Genomic DNA, 18,498 nt, shown 5'->3' with positions numbered 1-18,498 from the left:
CTAAAGATATTCCATTAGTTTTGTGAGTATGAATGACTGAGTATGGTATAATGTCCCTGTTGTTCCTACAGGAGATGCCCGACCACATGCAACACCACGCAGAGAACGACAGCAGGGTGGAGTCCTAACAGAAACCATGAGGTCCTCTCTTACCACAGCAGAGTACGCCGCCTTTTAAACCAAAAACAGCAGCTGAACAATTTATATTTTGTGGTGTACAATATACATAATTGGAATTGACTAAGACTAAAGTTTTAACTTTTTCTGTGTGTCAGAGGAGATGAGAACTGCTTAAGATTTTGATTCCTGAATGTTTTAGTTTTTTTATTTGACGACATTGCCTTCTCGGAATCTCCAAAAGCCACACCCACTCCACCGTCTGGTTTGTCAAACTGAACTCGATTCTGAGTCTACACTGAACCTACAAGGTGCAAATGAAAATGGTCAATTAATAAATCCATTTCATAATCAAGCCCATTGCTTATAGAATTCACATACTGGATGGCCATTTTATTTAGATAGTCTTTTGCCTAATCATCATAGATTTGGGAGCTTCTGTGATAACAGGTTTCAGACAGTAGTATGCAAGTGCCTCTGTTTGCCGATATGTACAACTTCTCCTGTGAAATGGTTTGAGAGACCAGTGGGAAAGCATGGCATGATGCTACTGTATGTGACCGCGATCAATATACAGGTCACTATTCTCTATGTGAAGCAAAACCTTTACATTATTCTCAAGATGTTCCCTGCATTTCCTACCAAAACGTTCATTGGCAATATTCACACGGCGGAGACTGGCAACTAGCTTAACTTTTGAATCAAAAGTAATTTGTTAGGAACTGTTAAGGTCTGTAAGTTCTTTCTTATAAGTTCTGTATAAGAAAACTGTCTAGTTTGATGAGAGAAGCTGAAGTGGCTTTTAAAAGGGGAATACTACCGGATTTAAAGGATTGGTGTGTTTTTCATGTGGTTCCAGGACAGTCTGCTCAGTATTTAGAACACTAACAACTCAAATCTAAGAATTCTATACACGTAGGTGAATCTCAAGCGCCTGACGATGCCTTGATCCTTAATCTGTGAGGGCTAAGGGTAATCAGCAAGTCTGAGGGCTCTCATGGACTTTGTGAGCCCTTTATTGAGACTTTCAGTGAGTCTAATTTAACATTTCCCAAATTTCAGTACAATTTATTTTTAAATTAAATCTCTAAGGATTTTTCTTGCTAATGAAAAACCTATGGATTCTGTAGCCACTTTCCAGTTATTTTTATTGTACTCTTCGCACTTGCACAGCGAATTAATTCACCTATCTCAAGCCCCACCTTCTTTTCCTCGATCGTCCAATCACAAAATAGTCTATTTATTTAGTAGGGTAGGGGTGTCCCAAAATGTCTGCTAATCTTACCCATGCCTGGCTGGAAATAACAACTAAATCCAGTCCAGACTCTTTCTTTTAATTTCTTGCAATGGGATTTGCAATAGTAAGTTAACTGTCCGATTAGAAATTCGGTAGTATTCGATTTTAGGTGCTATAGATAACATTTTTATGTAAAAAAATATATATATATATTATAAAAGCATTGCTTTTCCCCATTTATCATTTACAAAATATTTGTGGGTCCAAATTTAATATTGTTTACATGTGGCAGGCATGTATCCTCCCTACTTCCCATTTCCCCACGTGGAATGCACCCGATTGGATAAATGACATGCTGGTGCTCTAGTGCGACATCTAGTGGCTGATTGTTATCTATAGCACCTTTTAAGCCTAAATGTAAATTTGTTCATTTCTATATTGCATATTTTCCTCAACAGCATAAGTACTGTATGCATACTGTGAAATGTATTTACTTTATTCTATTAAAAAAATTATAATAATTTCCATAAATTGGTCATTTGAATTGTCAAATAAAACACTTGTTCACTCTGTGTTGGCAAAGCCAACATATCACCAATCAATTGAAAAGGTGTGTTGAACTACTTGCATCTTGCACTTAAACAAGACTTCCAGTCTAGTTAAGCTGGACGCCACTCACACGTGTGTTTCACCAAGTCAGTCAGAAATTGGAATTGCATTCTCCAGGTCCGGCCAAATGTGTATTTATTTGGCACGTGTTAATGCGTTTCAGCCGCAGGACATTCATTATGATACAGTACAGCAAAACAAGTCAAGTGTTCTTTTATTAAATTCAGGTGTCATAGCAGCATGGGGGGGGGGGGGGGGCCGGGAAAATATGATAATAGTCCATGTGCAGAAAGCATAGCACCATCATTGCAAAAGTATAAAGTTTACACTGTAAGATGTGATGTCAAAGAGCAGTTACATGCGGATTAATATACGAATACTATTTGGGATGCTAGAGTATTCCATCTGAATTGAGTCATACAAATGCCATTCTGTTGACAATAGCCGTGATAAACTCATGTCTACTATGAGAAAAGTATGATAGCTGGGATATACTGATGTTAGCCAGGATCCTGAGGCATGGCGGAACCTTAGCGTGTTTACTGTTGGGTTTTGTGCCATTTTATACGCATTATATCAGTTTACTCATTGCTCTGGATATGTATATATTAATAACCATATGTGGTCTGTCTGTTACCAGGATATAAACTGTTACCATATAGTCTAGCCATATCAAGTAAATTCAGATTAAGAACATTGTGTACAGTTAATTGTGTAAACCATGGGAACCATCTTCATTTATTAGGAAAAGGGAGATGTTACGGTACAGCCTAGCCAGGAGAGGGCGCTGCTGCTCACTAGTAATGAACCGGAGAAGGAAGCGAGGAATGGAAAAGAAAATTGTTGGCTTCTGGCCTTCAGCTAGAGCACTATGCAATCTTGCTGTATTAACAGCTCTGAAATAAAGGCTACTGTTTTGGAAACACAGCATTATTTGCATTCACAGAGCATAAAACACAACGCTAGTATCCCAAATAGCATTGTGCATATAAATTCACTCGTGTTTTATGCCAAGGACCGATGGAACATGATTGTCAGAAGGCAGGATAACACTATTATGTGTTTTGAAGAGTTCCATTGGATCGTTTTATAGTCTTAAAACTGATTGTACTTTCTGAAGAAGCATTACATCCTTATTATTGACAACCAGTTCTAGTCCATTAGATTACTTTGTAACAACATATCCGAGCAGGTGATGCCAACTGACCAGGTGGAGGAGTCTTATATAGGAAACAAGATGTGATGATTGGGTCTTGTGTATCAAGCAAAATACACGTTCATTTCCAGTTAAAATCAGATTACAATGAATCCTTGGAAATTGATGGCATGTTTTGTGTTTTAAGTAGATTGTGTGACAGTATTTGATCAACCTTTTTACACGTAACATAAATATATAGATTAAATGAGGCCCAATGTGTGTGTAGACTCTGGAACAGCAGGATGATCTTAAGAGTACATGGTCAACTGCAGCCACTACAAGGAGAACAAAAGAGATGTGAGTGACGGTCAAGAGCCTCATGGTTAGAATGTACACTCACCATAACATTTAATTACATTTGTATTTTTATTTGGTAGAGCAGTTTAGTTTATTAGGATCCCCAATTAGCTACAGCAATGCAGTAGCTTTTCTTCCTGGGGTCCACAAAAAAATAAACGTACATTGTGACCGTGCAACATAATACTTACATCATAACATAACAAGTAAACATGACAAAGGACTAGTACACACACAGATAATAATTACATCATAACATTACAAGTAAACATGACAAAGGACTAGTACACACACACAGATAATACTTACATGATCATAATATATAACATTACAAGTAAACATGACAAAGGACTAGTACACACACACAGATAATACTTACATCATAACATTACAAGTAAACATGACAAAGGACTAGTACACACACAGATAATACTTACATCATAACATTACAAGTAAACATGACAAAGGACTAGTACACACACAGATAATACTTACATCATAACATTACAAGTAAACATGACAAAGGACTAGTACACACACAGATAATAATTACATCATAACATTACATTACAAGTAAACATGACAAAGGACTAGTACACACACAGAGATAATACTTACTTCATAACATAACATTACAAGTAAACATGACAAAGGACTAGTACACACACATACAGATAATACTTACATCATAACATTACAAGTAAACATGACAAAGGACTAGTACACACACAGATAATACTTATATCATAACATTACACGTAAACATGACAAAGGACTAGTACACACACAGATAATACTTACATCATAATATATAACATTACAAGTAAACATGACAAAGGACTAGTACACACACACACACAATACTTACATCATAATATATAACATTACAAGTAAAAAGGACAAAGGACTAGACTTGGACTAGTATACACACACACACAAAACAAGCTCCAATATACAATAATCAACTATGTGAAATAGCTAAGAATACTTAACTGTACACTACTATATTGTTCATACAGTAATTGAATATGCCTTACCTCAAGAACATTGAGCTTGATGACGCCGTCTCCATCTTTATCAAAGGCATTAAATGCCCCTACAAGAGAAACCCCCACACACGTCAGACTCCATTCATCTGTGTTACATTCATGTCACGCTGCTACCATAGCGTGATTGATTCATCTTGTGTGATAACTGAGTTCTTGGTTTAGATTGTGTGTGTGTGTGTGTGTGTGTGTGTGTTGACAGGGGAACACATAGTCTGTACTTACGGAACATGCCCTCTAGCCTCACAAAACAACAGATGAAGCTGTCAAAGTCGATGTTGAGGTGTTGGTCGGCGTAGCGCATGGCTATGATGTCATACAGCTGATTGTTGAGATGGAACCCTGAGTGAAGGACGATGAGGTTAGTGACTTATTGTATGTGACGGTAAAGACCATTGAGCTATGAGATAGTTAAGATGGGAATGCCCATCAAATGTGTGAGCTATTACACCCCAAATGAGGTATAAATTCTGGTCCAGATCTGTAAGCCATACTAGAGTTTACGCATAACTTGGATGTGAGAACTCACATTTCTATTGCCCCACACAGTCGGTGTATCACTTCATTGTCTGTTGAAAAAGTTTTACATCCAGGTGACGTCACAAAGTCGAGGGGTTCAAGTTTTAACCTCAAGGTGACGTCACAAAGTCAAGGGGTTCACGTTTTAACCTCAAGGTGACGTCACAAAGTCGAGGGGTTCAGGTTTTACATTCAGGTGACGTCACAAAGTCAAGGGGTTCAGGTTTTACATTCAGGTGATGTCACAAAGTCAAGGGGTTCAGGTTTTACATTCAGGTGATGTCACAAAGTCAAGGGGTTCAGGTTTTACATCCAGGTGACGTCACAAAGTCAAGGGGTTCACGTTTTAACCTCAAGGTGACAAAGTCAAGGGGTTCACGTTTTAACCTCAAGGTGATGTCACAAAGTCAAGGGGTTCAGGTTTTACATCCAGGTGATGTCACAAAGTCAAGGGGTTCAGGTTTTACATTCAGGTGACGTCACAAAGTCAAGGGGTTCACGTTTTAACCTCAAGGTGATGTCACAAAGTCAAGGGGTTCAGGTTTTACATCCAGGTGACGTCACAAAGTCAAGGGGTTCAGGTTTTACATCCAGGTGACAAAGTCAAGGGGTTCAGGTTTTACATCCAGGTGACGTCACAAAGTCAAGGGGTTCACGTTTTAACCTCAAGGTGATGTCACAAAGTCAAGGGGTTCAGGTTTTACATCCAGGTGACGTCACAAAGTCTGGGGTGAACTGTGGGATGGCACAGGAATGACATGGGGATAATTAAAATGGGTGGCATTCCCCTTTTAACGGTTTGTTGAAACCTTGCCCCCAGTGGTGCTCGCTCACCTGCATCATTGACCGCAGTCCTCATCTCGAAGCTACTGATGGAGCAGGACTTGTCGTGGTCGTAGCGTTTGAAGATCAACTGCAGATACGGGAGAAGAAGGATCAAATGACCACTGTGACCCTATCGAGATGATGTGATTAGAATTTTGAGAACTCGATATTCTAAGGATGACATAGCAACGGCTGCTGCTGGTCATTGAGACCTAAAGCCTAAAGAGTTCGGGGGGGGGGGGGGGGCACACACTGCCCTACCTGCCACTGTTTGATCTTACTCCACAGGTGTTTGAACTCTTGTAGATTCAGCTTGCCTGTGCCATCAGTCTGAAAAGGGTTCAGTTATGGCAACAACAACAACAACAACAACGGGAAGACTAGTTGTTGTCATGCAACAGCTAATGGGGATCCTAATAAACTCAATAAACAACAATAAAAAAAAACTGCATGGCACTGCACTTGGGAGAGTTGCCAGGGATATTCTGGATACAATTTTCATCTCTAGTTGAGGTTATAGTGGAGCGTGAGGTGTCCAGGAAGGTTATAGTGGAGCATGAGGTCTTCAGTAAGGTTAGGATTATAGTGGAGCGTGAGGTCTTCAGTAAGGTTATAGTGGAGCGTGAGCTCTCTAAGTAAAACAAAAGGATACGTCCATCAAAGCAATCATACTTCGACAAGTCTCCAGGCTGAAACCCTCTGTCTTTATTTCATTATCTGTTGGAAGGGAAAGTTTGATATGGAGAGTCAAAATGTAAAAGTGAAGACGTGGATTGATTGATTGATTATTTTATTAACAGATTGCAGAATGGGTACAATACAGTACGACTCAATACACACAATTGTTAAGGGGATGCAGACCAAAGAAAGACTTTCGTCTTGTTTACATCAGGGTCCCCCATTTTCAATTCATCATAATGGGGGGTTGAAGACGTGGAGGGTTGAAATGAGGGTTGAAATGTAAAAGTGGAGATGTGGAGAGTTGAAATGTAAAAGTATTGCACTTTGTTTTTGTCTGACGTGTGGGTTGGATTTCAGTGGGTATGGTGGAGGAGTTGCTATTGCTGGCCACGGCTCTGCCAAGAGAGGTCTGGAGCAATTCACAACTATACTAATTTACTGAACTCCAACCCACACATCAGACCAAAACTAAATAAAAAACGCTGTATCAAGTGAGGCTCTTTTGCTTACAGGTCACTGTTTAACGGCATTACAGATTCTACCTTTAACCCTTTCACTACCACACCACAGAAGGTTAACCCTTTACTATCACACTACAGACGATTTATGTTTAAGCATTACATCACGCGCAGGAGTGGTTTGTGAACAATAAACCATGCCTAGGGGTGGTCGTTAGACCCCCCTAGGCATGGTTTATTGTTCACAAATCACGACTGCAAGTGGTGTAATGCTTTTATACAACTGCCACATTCATCCAACCTTATTGCTATACAATAAACACACATTAATCGAAGATTTATTGAAAAAACCATCCGCCAGAAAAAGTAGTTCCCACAACTACAAAAAAGACAAGTTGCCTCCATGTGGAAGCAGCTTGAAGTGCATCCAACCAACTAACACATCCAACTGTGTATTATTGGAATGATTGAGAGAAGTTGCCTCCATGTGGAAGCAGCTTGAAGTGCATCCAACCAACTAACACATCCAACTGTGTGTTATTGGCAAACTAACACATCCAACTGCCTTTCAACTAAGGCATCCAACCAACTAACACATCCAACTGCCTTTCAACTAAGACATCGAACCAACTAACACATCCAACTGCCTTTCAACTAAGACATCCAACCAACTAACACATCCAACTTTTCTTTAGTTTTTAATTATGAAGTTAGTGGTTATTGGAATGATTGATTGATTGATTGATTGAAAATTGTATTACCAGATGCAGAATGGGTACAATACAGTACGGCTCAATACACACAATTGTTAAGGGGATGCAGACCTACTTTCTATAGAACTTCATTCTTAGATGCTTCTATTGAAAGTAGGTAAAAAAAAAAAAAAAAAAAAAACATTGCAATTAATCAAAGACATTGTGTGTGTGTGTGTGTGTGTGTATGTGTGTGTGTTTGTGTGTGTGTGTGTGCGACCGAGTGAGTGTGTCTGGAAGCCAGACAATGTGACAGATGAGCTCTGGCAAGGAAGAGGAAGGAAAAAAATTGCAAATTAATTGATCAATCAATCAATTCGCACGATTTTTCTTTTGTTCTAGAATGACTCATGACCCATCAATTACATCATCCAACATTGTTTAAAGGACTAAGACATTCGCCGTGACAGAATCGCTTCATATTTAGTCGTTATGATGCTATCAACATATCCATTTGTTAAAGATTATTGTCCGCCATCTTGCTTTCTCCCGGAGTGATCCGGCGGAGTGATATGTGATTCGGTTGTGGGCGGGTCCTGGGACCAGCAGCGTGGAATTGTGAAGAATAAATATGTGTAAAATGACTGTTTCAGCCAATCAGAATCGAGAAATGTGCATGCCGTTGTATAAAGTGTGATAGTAAAGGGTTAACCTTCTGTAGTGTGGTAGTGAAAGGGTTACCCCTTTTTCGTGTGGCAGTGAAAGGGTTTAACCTTCTGTATTGTCGCAGTGAAAGGGTTAACCATTTGGTAGTGCGGTAGTGAAAGGGTTATGGTTATACTCACGTCTATCCAGTACCCTCTTCATGACCAGCTTGAGTTCATTGCCACAAATCTGCATATCCTGATGGGGGAGACATGACAGATATATATATATTAGTGTCTTTTTTCCTCGTTTCTCTTCATAATGCTGCTCCCAGTAAGGTTCCATACTCACCTCACCAGCGATCTGTCTGTAAATGGCCCTGAACTGTTGTTCCTCCTCACTCTCCTCCTCTGGTTGCTGTAGTTTTGGCTGATGGGACAGAAACCAATGGGCCAATAAAGTAAGAAAGAAAGACACAGAAACACATTTCAAAAGGAGTGCTTAATGTGAAAAACAACTAGAATATCTGATGGGCAAAGAAAGCACATCACCAATCAAAACAGGGAGGGTGGGACGACTTGCCAGACTGAATTTGTTTTACCTTTCTTCTCTACTAAAGACGTTTCAAAATACAGTAACTGGATAAACGCACCGTGGCGCCATGTGAAGGAAGGGTGCACTGCATTTCCAACATGAGACAAAATTAGAGCAACATGGCATGTGGCACAAGAATAGTTTTTTATCTCAATTATCTTGTTTTCATGATCGTCGGAAGTCCAAATCGTAATTGAAATTGAAACTCGATTAATCGCTCAGCCCTACCAAATGTGTTCTGAAGAAGGCTGCTGCTGAAACCTGTCAACATGTGTGTACCAAATAAATCTAAGTAATACAACCTTTAATATCCTTTCTGACTGGTGATGTGCTGCCTTTGCCTGCCTGCAACAGCCCGCCGGCGGGACGTTTTTCGGACTTTTTGCAACCTGCACTTTGGTGACCCCTAGTGGCTCGGGAACAGAGGGAATAGAGGTGTTCTATGCATGTTGTTATTCCAACATGCATTTTTCTCACTGTACCAGAGGGGAGCAGCACTTGGAGAGTTGCCTGGTAAAAGCCAACCGTGTAATGACAACTATGAATATGTAAACTCAAGAGCAGCAGGAGAACAGGTGCAAGCGCACTTGAGATCAGTTGACCTTTTCAATGTGATTGTGGTTCAGTAGGGCTGTCTTCCCAGCCAGCGAGCACATGTGATCCAGTTAAGGTTGGGTTTCAGCCCCACTTTCTAGGATCAACAGCAGGTCACACTGAGCTAATAGTGTTGAATGGCTGCAGTGTTTTTTTGTTTCTATTGAAAAGCAGTTGATACATGCGATGCGGCCCTCCTCTCCTGTCACACACACACTAACCTTAGTCTTCTTCCTCTTGTCTCCTTCAATGCCATCGTGTTGTAGCTCCTTGTTGGCCCGCGCTCTGTCAGACACGAATACTATAGGCTGCAGATGGGGAACACATTGGGGTAAGAATGGGGAGGAGAGGCGGGAGGGGAGGGCATGATTAATATCACATAGGTGGCCACATATGGTCACAAAGGAAGCCAAAATATAGAGTTGAAAAGCCGATGTGGACGATACTGACTGTTAGAGAGCAGGGCGGCTGATATAAGGATATATATATATATATTTTTTTAGCATTTGATAAACCAATTTAATGAGACACAAAAGCATAAAAAAGGGATCTTCTTTTTTAAATCAACACGTGTATCAAACTAAATAAATTGATGGGGGGGAAAAGGTATAATAATATATATATATATATTATAAATATAAAATAAATAATGAATTGACACTTGCAGGGGTGACACAAGGGGCAGCACTAACATTGTTATTCGGCCATGTGTGCACGGTTATCGGCTGATGCTGATTATTTCAATATGTCAGATATCAGCCTGATTCATCTGATATCACTATTATCACAACACTGTGGAATCATGCAACATTCTTCTGGCTGCAGGTAGCAAATTGAATGGTGCACTTAGAAATCCAGCTGGTGTCCAGAGTGAAAATCACCCGAGGGAAGATCAACCACTAGGGCAGCAGAAGATCAACCACTAGGGCAGCAGAAGATCAACCACTAGGGCAGCAGAAGCACCATGCATTTCATTTTTCTTATGGGTGACATTTTTCTGCCTATGGAGTGAGATTTTTCTGCCTATGGGGTGAGATTATTTCACTTGTTGACCTCAAGCCCTGCCCTCTACAAAACGAATGCACTCAGTAGACCTCCACCAAGGCCTAACAATCTCCCCACTTTATTTCTGCTTTCACACTCAACATTTGACAGGGTAGGTGGCACTTATTGCCAGTCTTAACAGACCCAGGCCATAAATCCATGTTTTATGCATTAACAACGGTGATATTACTATCACATTGTTGTACAACAGACATATTTGTCAAGTTTTGTGCTTCACAAGTAACACATCACCTCCTCTTTCATGTGATAGGTTTCTTCCCCGTGGGGTGTGAATGTGCACATTAAAAAAAAAATTGACAAACTGGTTATTTGTGTTTCGAGAAATGTTTTCAGTAGTGAAATGATCTCACCCCCCCCCCCCCCCCCCCCATTGGCAGATTTTTTTCACATTGGCAGCTTTTTTTCACAATATGATTATTTTTTCTGCAGGGTGGCCAGCTTCTACAATCGACCCATCTCAAAACCTCTGCCCCCCTTTTTTTTATCCTCCAATCACAACCGTTGCTTCCCTCGTTTGAGATAGGTCTATTGCTAAAAAGCAAAGCTTTTAAACAGTTCAAAAGAACGGCCGCTATATAATCTACACACGCATGCATTACCTTTTCGCTAAGTTTCTCCCCTTTCTGATGGCCCATGAAGTCGAGAAAGGGTAGAACATTGATACGAGATGAGATGAGATGAGATGAGATGAGATGAGATGAGATGAGATGAGATGAAATTAAACAAGCGAAAAGATGAGAAAACCCAGGTTTTCTGAAGTGGTTCGTTTTTTTAAATGTTTAAAGGGAAAACCATTCATAGATAGATACAGGAAGGAACAGGAGAGATGGATGATATCAGAAAAACTGATTTGATGATGGCGACATACAGAAGTACACACATCAACCTACATACCTGCAGTTGGTCAGACCCAATTGTGGTCTCCGCTTCCCTGAGAGGGAACAGACACATTACGTTGTTAGAGTTTCTGTGAGGTATTGTTGACAGCTCTATTTCATGTTTACTGCCAGCTATTTCCTGCAATCAATTCTACTGTCAACACTACCCGATTTAGTATCAGGCCCCCCCAACATGTGGTGCAATGGAATTTAACAAGGTGCTTAAGGGACGGTTTCTGTGGAATTTCGTCCTAAGGCACAGCTTGGCCCAGGCCAGCGCTGGGCAATAGGAAAGAAATTGATATAACGATAATGATCTGGAATCTTTCCAATATCAATATAATGGGTGAAAGGAGCACTTAGCCGATTTTCAACCTTAACTGTAACTGAGGGGTACAATTCCCTGACTGTATTAATAAGTATGGTATCATTAAACCACTACTGTCTTATGTACATTACTACTGGCCATACAGTACACAGGTATATGATATGAACACCTCCACAATGATACGGTTCCACACAAAACTGGGTTTAATAGTATTTATTAGCAGCAATGATAGTATATAACAATACTTTACTTTACGTAGGGTGCGCTTATAAGGCAAAGAATGTGCGTAAGCAAATCAATAACGTATGTCCATTCTCATATTACGCAGGAGATAATGAATACAACCTGAATCTTAGGAATTATATATATGGTACACTAGTAAGGCAGCGGGAGATACTGGTAGGGTCCCTCTGGTTGTAGGCCAGCAAGGGGAGAGGATTTGTCGGTAGTAGAGTCTGGGTCAACGAAGAATAGAGAGACTCCAAGTACAGGAGACGGTGCAATAATCTCTTGATCCGCAGACGAATAACAGCTGTTCTCCGTGGCATGCAGCTCCGCATGGAAGAAAGCTAGCCAGCCTCGGGCGTCCTAGAGGCGGGCTCGACGATGCTCCTCACAGGGTAAATCCCACACAATTGTGGGTGTAGACGATTCTCCGCTCCATCAATTACAGGACCAAAGCAAATATAATCCAGCCGAAAAGGGCTATGTAGTCGTCGGGTAGATTATCCAGTGTACATGTCCACACGGTCCTCGTCTAGGGCTCCTCGGGTGAAGGCGCCAGGGTAAGCTGCCCAGCCTGGATACACTAGCTGGTACGAGGAAACGTTGGTGATGCTGGTCACTGTAGAACGGTAGCCGCACGATACACTATACAAAAATAGACTATTACTGAATTAATAGAATAGGTCGAACTCGACGGTACAGCGTTAAACTCTGATACTTCAGTTATTAATTCGCACACGGTCTCAATGCTCTATTTGGGGCCAAACAGGCCATACTTCACCGCACGTTGTATCGTGGGTGAGGCTTCAACTTATTGGGTAACTCGAACTAGGTTAACTAACTGCTGTATTCACCTGCGCCGTATTTATACGTTAGGTGAACAAACTAGTACCAGCCCTATTCCTGTCTCGTATCCTTGCGCAGAGCCGTTCATGCCCAGGCATGTCTTTGACGGTGACTTTGAACTAGACCCTGGGGGTATGGCAATGGCGCCTAAGGGACCGCTGTCCAATAGGAGAACGAAATATTATGGTCTGTACTAGGTTAAAGGGATATTCCGTGTATATGTACAAGGAATACACAAGGGATATCAAACGATATACAAATATTATGCAATATATATCAATCAATAAATATATATATTCGGTTTAATCTGATCCTTCGTAACAGCCGCCTCCTAATTAGTCCCACCTAATTAGATAAGCAGAGACTACTCAATGTCTGTTGTGAGGGTAGGGCAGTTCACAAAGTCAGGGGGTCATGGTCGTCATCAATAGTGTCGGGGAGCCTTGGCAACTCTATCAGCCTCGCCAAGGGCCGGGTGTATGTCCGCCCTTGGACGAGCACTTCTGCCGCTCTGACCTTTCCGTCGGCACCAGTGGTCACTTTGCTTACGCGGCCGGCCGGCCACGCAGCTCGGGGTAGTGACTGGTCTATGATCATGACGACTGGACGGGATGAAGGGGGGCTTAGGAGGAAGCGGGCCTGAGACTGCTTTGATCTGTGCTTGGCTGTGCCTCCTCCTCCTCCGTCTGTTTCTCTTGTTTGCTCTGTACCCCGTCTGAGGAGGGGCCGGTTCCGGCCGCCCCGTCAAGGAGTCGCTTGGGGTGCTAGGTTCGAGGTCAGCTACGTCTGGAGCGCAGCTGAGGGGGGTGGAGTTCCGAACTCCCTCTTGTGCCCACAGTTCTCTCACAGGCCTCTCGCTCAATGTCAATAGCCTCTCAACGGGCCGTACGAGGGAGTGGCCGGTGTCGCTCACCTTTGTGTGTAGGCAGCGTGTAGACGTGGGTTGACTGTCAAGTCCGTAGAGGGGGCCCTGGAGCGTCCACCCCAGTCGGGTCTGAACCGCGACTGGGCATCCTTTGGGTCCGATGTGGGCCGCCTCAATTGGGAGAATGAGGTCCGCGTGGTCGGAGCTGATGAGCAGGGTTGGTGTGGCGCCGTCGATAAGCGGTATAGGTAGTTGACGTAGGTGCACATACCTCGCCATCAGCTGTGGGATGGGGTAGGTGTACTGAGACAGGCCTATGTCGTGGCTGGTGAAGACGTTGGTAATACTATACTGCTTCTCGGGCTGGTCCACCGCTGCTATCTTGAAGGAGACCTTCTCACCTTTTATGGTCTTCTGGTCCCTTCTGATGGTGCGTATTGTCATGGTACCTTTGGCACCCCGCAGGCCCAACTGGGCTGCTGCGGAAGCGAGGAGGAGAGTCTTTTCAGACCCATCGTCCAGGACGGCGTAAGTGTCCAGGACCTTGTCCTCGTAGCTCAGGAGCACTCTGACCACTTTGATGAGCACTCGGGGGGTCCCGCTATGCTGGTCAATGTGGAGCACTCCTGTTAGTCGGTTGCTTTGGATCTTCTGGAGTGGTGCCGACTCGCGGTCGTCCGAGTAGCACCGCGACTCCCAGTGTCTGCTGTAGCAGTCGGGACAGTAGGGAGCGGTCTGGTGGATCTTTGGTACTGGTGCCACTGCCTCGGCCTGGTACATTACCGTGACGGGCCCACTTTGTTGTCCTGGCGGACGCTTGTTGATGTCATGCAGGACCTCCAAGTGGGTGCCGCCGCACCTGCTACACTTCTTCTTCAAGCGGCACTCAGCTGCCAGGTGGCTGCGCGCGCAGCGGAAGCAGCAGCGGTGGTCCTTGATCCACTGACTCACCTCATCCATGGTCAGCTTCCCGAAAGTGTCGCATTGATACAGCCGATGTTCTCCTTCACAGTACTGGCATTCAATCTTCCACTCCTCTTTCGTCGAGGGGGTGTTGTGGTTCTTGTGCTGCGGTACTGATTCGGCTTGGTGCATAACGGTCACCGACCGGCGGTTGTCATTTGATCCCCGAGGTCCTGGTCTTGGGCTTGGTCCACTCCATACGAACGTGTCCAGTCGTAGGCTGCTGACCTCCCTGGCGAGGAAGTCAGACAAGTCTAGGAGGGATGCCTCTGGACCGTTGGGGTCGCGGTGGTCTCTCTGCCGCCGAAAACGCTCTTGTCGGGCGGGAGGGAGCTTCTCTAATATTCTCTCTACATTAGAGTTAGCGTACAGTTCGTATACCCCCTTTTCCTTTTGGGCCCCCAACATCCCTACCAGGGACTGTACCTTGATAGAGAGGTCATCCAATGCTCTGTTGTCTCTGGCTGGGGGGAGACGGTCAATGTCTCTTATCTCCTGTATCACGTAGTCCCATATGCGTCCATAACGTTGGTCGAGGGCTACTAGAGCCGCGGTGTATGGGGTAGTAGAGTTGGAATATGCCAGCGCTATATTGTGCGCTCTGGGCACCTTCAGGTGCTTGAGTAGGATAGCATACTTGTACGTTTCATCCGGTACATCGGACATCATTGTCTCTAAGCACATTCGTAGCTCTGTGTACTGTGCTCTGTTCTCGTGTGTGAAGTCCGGGAACGTCGGTGTGCCAAGGTACGATGCCATGGATGGCTGGCACATCGGTGAGCGTTGGGGGAGAGGCCTCCTGGGTGAGTCTCCCCGTGCGTGTCGTCTTGGGCTGGTACTTGGTGGGTACCGAAGGTCGGGTACCCAGGTGCTGTTCCTCGGTGCTGACGGTGCGTCAAACTCACCCGTGAGTTGAGTCGGGGGTTTGTAGCGCAGTGCCTCGGGGCTGACGTCTGGGCTGTACTGGACCTCCTGGTCCAGAGTACGTTGCTGCTGGTCGGGGCTGTACTGGGCCTCCTTGTCCAGAGTACGTTGCTGCTGGTCGGGGCTGTACTGGGCCTCCTGGTCCAGAGTACGTTGCTGCTGGTCGGCTTGACATTCCTCCTCTTCCTCCTCCTCTTCCTCTGCTAGGTCCTGGAGTCTTCTGTTCAGTCTCTCGGCGTGGTCCAGTTCTTCCCGGTTGCTGGGTCTCGTATGGACCGGCCGGGGAGGGGGTTCGGAGACGTGGACAGGATCCTCCTGTTGGCGGGGTCCCGGGTCGCTTGGTCGGGTAGGGGAATGTGTCCTAGACCCTTGTCGTGACGATCTCCGGGAGCTCCGTGCGGAGTGAGGGGGTGTCGCCATGGCAATCAATTTGTCCATCAGCTGCGCCTGCAGCCGGTCGCGCTCTGCCTCGCGCTGGTCATGGGCGGCGTCGCGCGCTGCTTCGCGGCGGCTTCTTTCAATGTTCTCTTCCGTCTGAAGGCGTCTGGTCTCCAGTCTTATGCGGTCGTCTTCACTCCTTTGTTGCGCCTGGAAGCGATCTCGCTCGGTTGCAGAATGTTCGCGTTCACTGAGGGCTTGCGCTTGGAGTTGCGCGTGAAGGCGCTCTCGTTCGTCTGCAGCTTGTTCGCGCTCGCTCGTCTGTTGCGCTTGGAGTCGATCGCGTTCACCCTGAAGTCGATCGCGTTCGGTGGAGGCTGCCAGGGTGGCGATGAGTGCCTGCGCCAGCATCTTGTCTGCTTCGCTGGGGGAAGACACAGGCGGAGGTGATCGGCTTCTGGCAGTGCTCGTTGGAGATCCGTTCTCCTGTCGCGCTCCGAGGAGATCCATCTCCTGGGTGTGCGTCTCTTCTGGTAGTCGGTCGGGTTCCGTCCCTGGAGCGCTGTCTTTATCCTGGAGCTCTCCGGGGACTGTCCCGTTGGCGTTGTCGGGGGGCAAAGTCATGTCATGTCCCTCCTGGTCCCCCCCGTGAGCTTGGTCAGTTACGTTAGAACCCACTAGGGTCTCTACTGGCGGGGTCGCCTGTTCGGTAGGGTTTGGCATACTTTTACTATCCGCTTTAGTTATTTTATCCGCATTTAACGTCCTTTTAAAGCTAGGTATTGGACTGACAACGTATGCCTCTAGATAGGGAGGTGGCTGCTGTCTGCGCTGCGGGCGATCTAGTTTAGGAGAACCGTTTGTGGAGTGTTCATCATCGGCCATGTTAATATTAATATTATATTAATATTACGCTAATTACCCTCCGGCTCGAAGGACCAATTGTAACTGAGGGGTACAATTCCCTAACTGTATTAATAAGTATGGTATCATTAAACCACTACTGTCTTATGTACATTACTACTGGCCATACAGTACACAGGTATATGATATGAACACCTCCACAATGATACGGTTCCACACAAAACTGGGTTTAATAGTATTTATTAGCAGCAATGATAGTATATAACAATACTTTACTTTACGTAGGGTGCGCTTATAAGGCAAAGAATGTGCGTAAGCAAATCAATAGCGTATGTCCATTCTCATATTACGCAGGAGATAATGAATACAACCTGAATCTTAGGAATTATATATATGGTACACTAGTAAGGCAGCGGGAGATACTGGTAGGGTCCCTCCGGTTGTAGGCCAGCAAGGGGAGAGGATTTGTCGGTAGTAGAGTCTGGGTCAACGAAGAATAGAGAGACTCCAAGTACAGGAGACGGTGCAATAATCTCTTGATCCGCAGACGAATAACAGCTGTTCTCCGTGGCATGCAGCTCCGCATGGAAGAAAGCTAGCCAGCCTCGGGCGTCCTAGACGATGCTCCTCACAGGGTAAATCCCACACAATTGTGGGTGTAGACGATTCTCCGCTCCATCAATTACAGGACCAAAGCAAATATAATCCAGCCGAAAAGGGCTATGTAGTCGTCGGGTAGATTATCCAGTGTACATGTCCACACGGTCCTCGTCTAGGGCTCCTCGGGTGAAGGCGCCAGGGTAAGCTGCCCAGCCTGGATAAGCACACTAGCTGGTACGAGGAAACGTTGGTGATGCTGGTCACTGTAGAACGGTAGCCGCACGATACACTATACAAAAATAGACTATTACTGAATTAATAGAATAGGTCGAACTCGACGGTACAGCGTTAAACTCTGATACTTCAGTTATTAATTCGCACGCGGTCTCAATGCTCTATTTGGGGCCAAACAGGCCATACTTCACCGCACGTTGTATCGTGGGTGAGGCTTCAACTTATTGGGTAACTCGAACTAGGTTAACTAACTGCTGTATTCACCTGCGCCGTATTTATACGTTAGGTGAACAAACTAGTACCAGCCCTATTCCTGTCTCGTATCCTTGCGCAGAGCCGTTCATGCCCAGGCATGTCTTTGACGGTGACTTTGAACTAGACCCTGGGGGTATGGCAATGGCGCCTAAGGGACCGCTGTCCAATAGGAGAACGAAATATTATGGTCTGTACTAGGTTAAAGGGATATTCCGTGTATATGTACAAGGAATACACAAGGGATATCAAACGATATACAAATATTATGCAATATATACATGTATCAATCAATAAATATATATATTCGGTTTAATCTGATCCTTCGTAACATTAACCCTTTCACTACCACACTACAGAAGGTTAACCCTTTCACTACCACACTACAGAAGGTTAACCCTTTCACTACCATGACACTACAGACGGTTGGTTAACCTTCTGTAGTGTGGTTGTGAAAGGGTTAACCATTTGTTGTGTGGCAGTGGAAGGGTTAACCTTCTGTATTGTCACAGTTAACCCTTTGGTAGTGTGGTAGTGAAAGGGTTAAATCACATCGTTCTGTTG

General features: G+C 44.4%; 2 protein-coding genes across 2 annotated transcripts in view; one reads left to right on the top strand and one right to left on the bottom strand.

Annotated features, from left to right (window-relative positions):
• Positions 1–1,826, top strand: part of LOC311229199 (zinc finger protein 106-like) — a 65,855-nt gene extending 64,029 nt beyond the window's left edge. Inside the window, exon 22 of the mRNA XM_084315268.1 lies at positions 72–1,826. Within this exon, the coding sequence (XP_084171394.1) occupies positions 72–128 (57 nt within the window). The 3' untranslated portion in view covers positions 129–1,826. The remainder of the gene's footprint in view (positions 1–71) is intronic.
• A 403-nt stretch (positions 1,827–2,229) lies between these two features.
• Positions 2,230–18,498, bottom strand: part of capn3b (calpain 3b) — a gene marked incomplete at its 5' end in the record, with an annotated part of 41,316 nt that continues 25,047 nt past the window's right edge. The window contains 11 exons of the mRNA XM_084314267.1: positions 2,230–3,436; positions 4,496–4,554; positions 4,730–4,846; positions 5,858–5,936; positions 6,110–6,178; positions 6,501–6,565; positions 8,525–8,582; positions 8,676–8,753; positions 9,734–9,820; positions 11,177–11,200; positions 11,472–11,508. Of these exons, the coding sequence (XP_084170393.1) occupies positions 3,410–3,436; positions 4,496–4,554; positions 4,730–4,846; positions 5,858–5,936; positions 6,110–6,178; positions 6,501–6,565; positions 8,525–8,582; positions 8,676–8,753; positions 9,734–9,820; positions 11,177–11,200; positions 11,472–11,508 (700 nt within the window). The 3' untranslated portion in view covers positions 2,230–3,409. The remainder of the gene's footprint in view (positions 3,437–4,495; positions 4,555–4,729; positions 4,847–5,857; positions 5,937–6,109; positions 6,179–6,500; positions 6,566–8,524; positions 8,583–8,675; positions 8,754–9,733; positions 9,821–11,176; positions 11,201–11,471; positions 11,509–18,498) is intronic.

This window comes from Notolepis coatsorum, assembly GCF_963971535.1.
Source record: "Notolepis coatsorum genome assembly, chromosome: 5".
In the NCBI taxonomy this organism is placed as follows: Eukaryota; Metazoa; Chordata; class Actinopteri; order Aulopiformes; family Paralepididae; genus Notolepis; species Notolepis coatsorum.
Note: the sequence above shows the minus strand (reverse complement) of the source record. Positions and strands in the feature narration are given on the sequence as shown.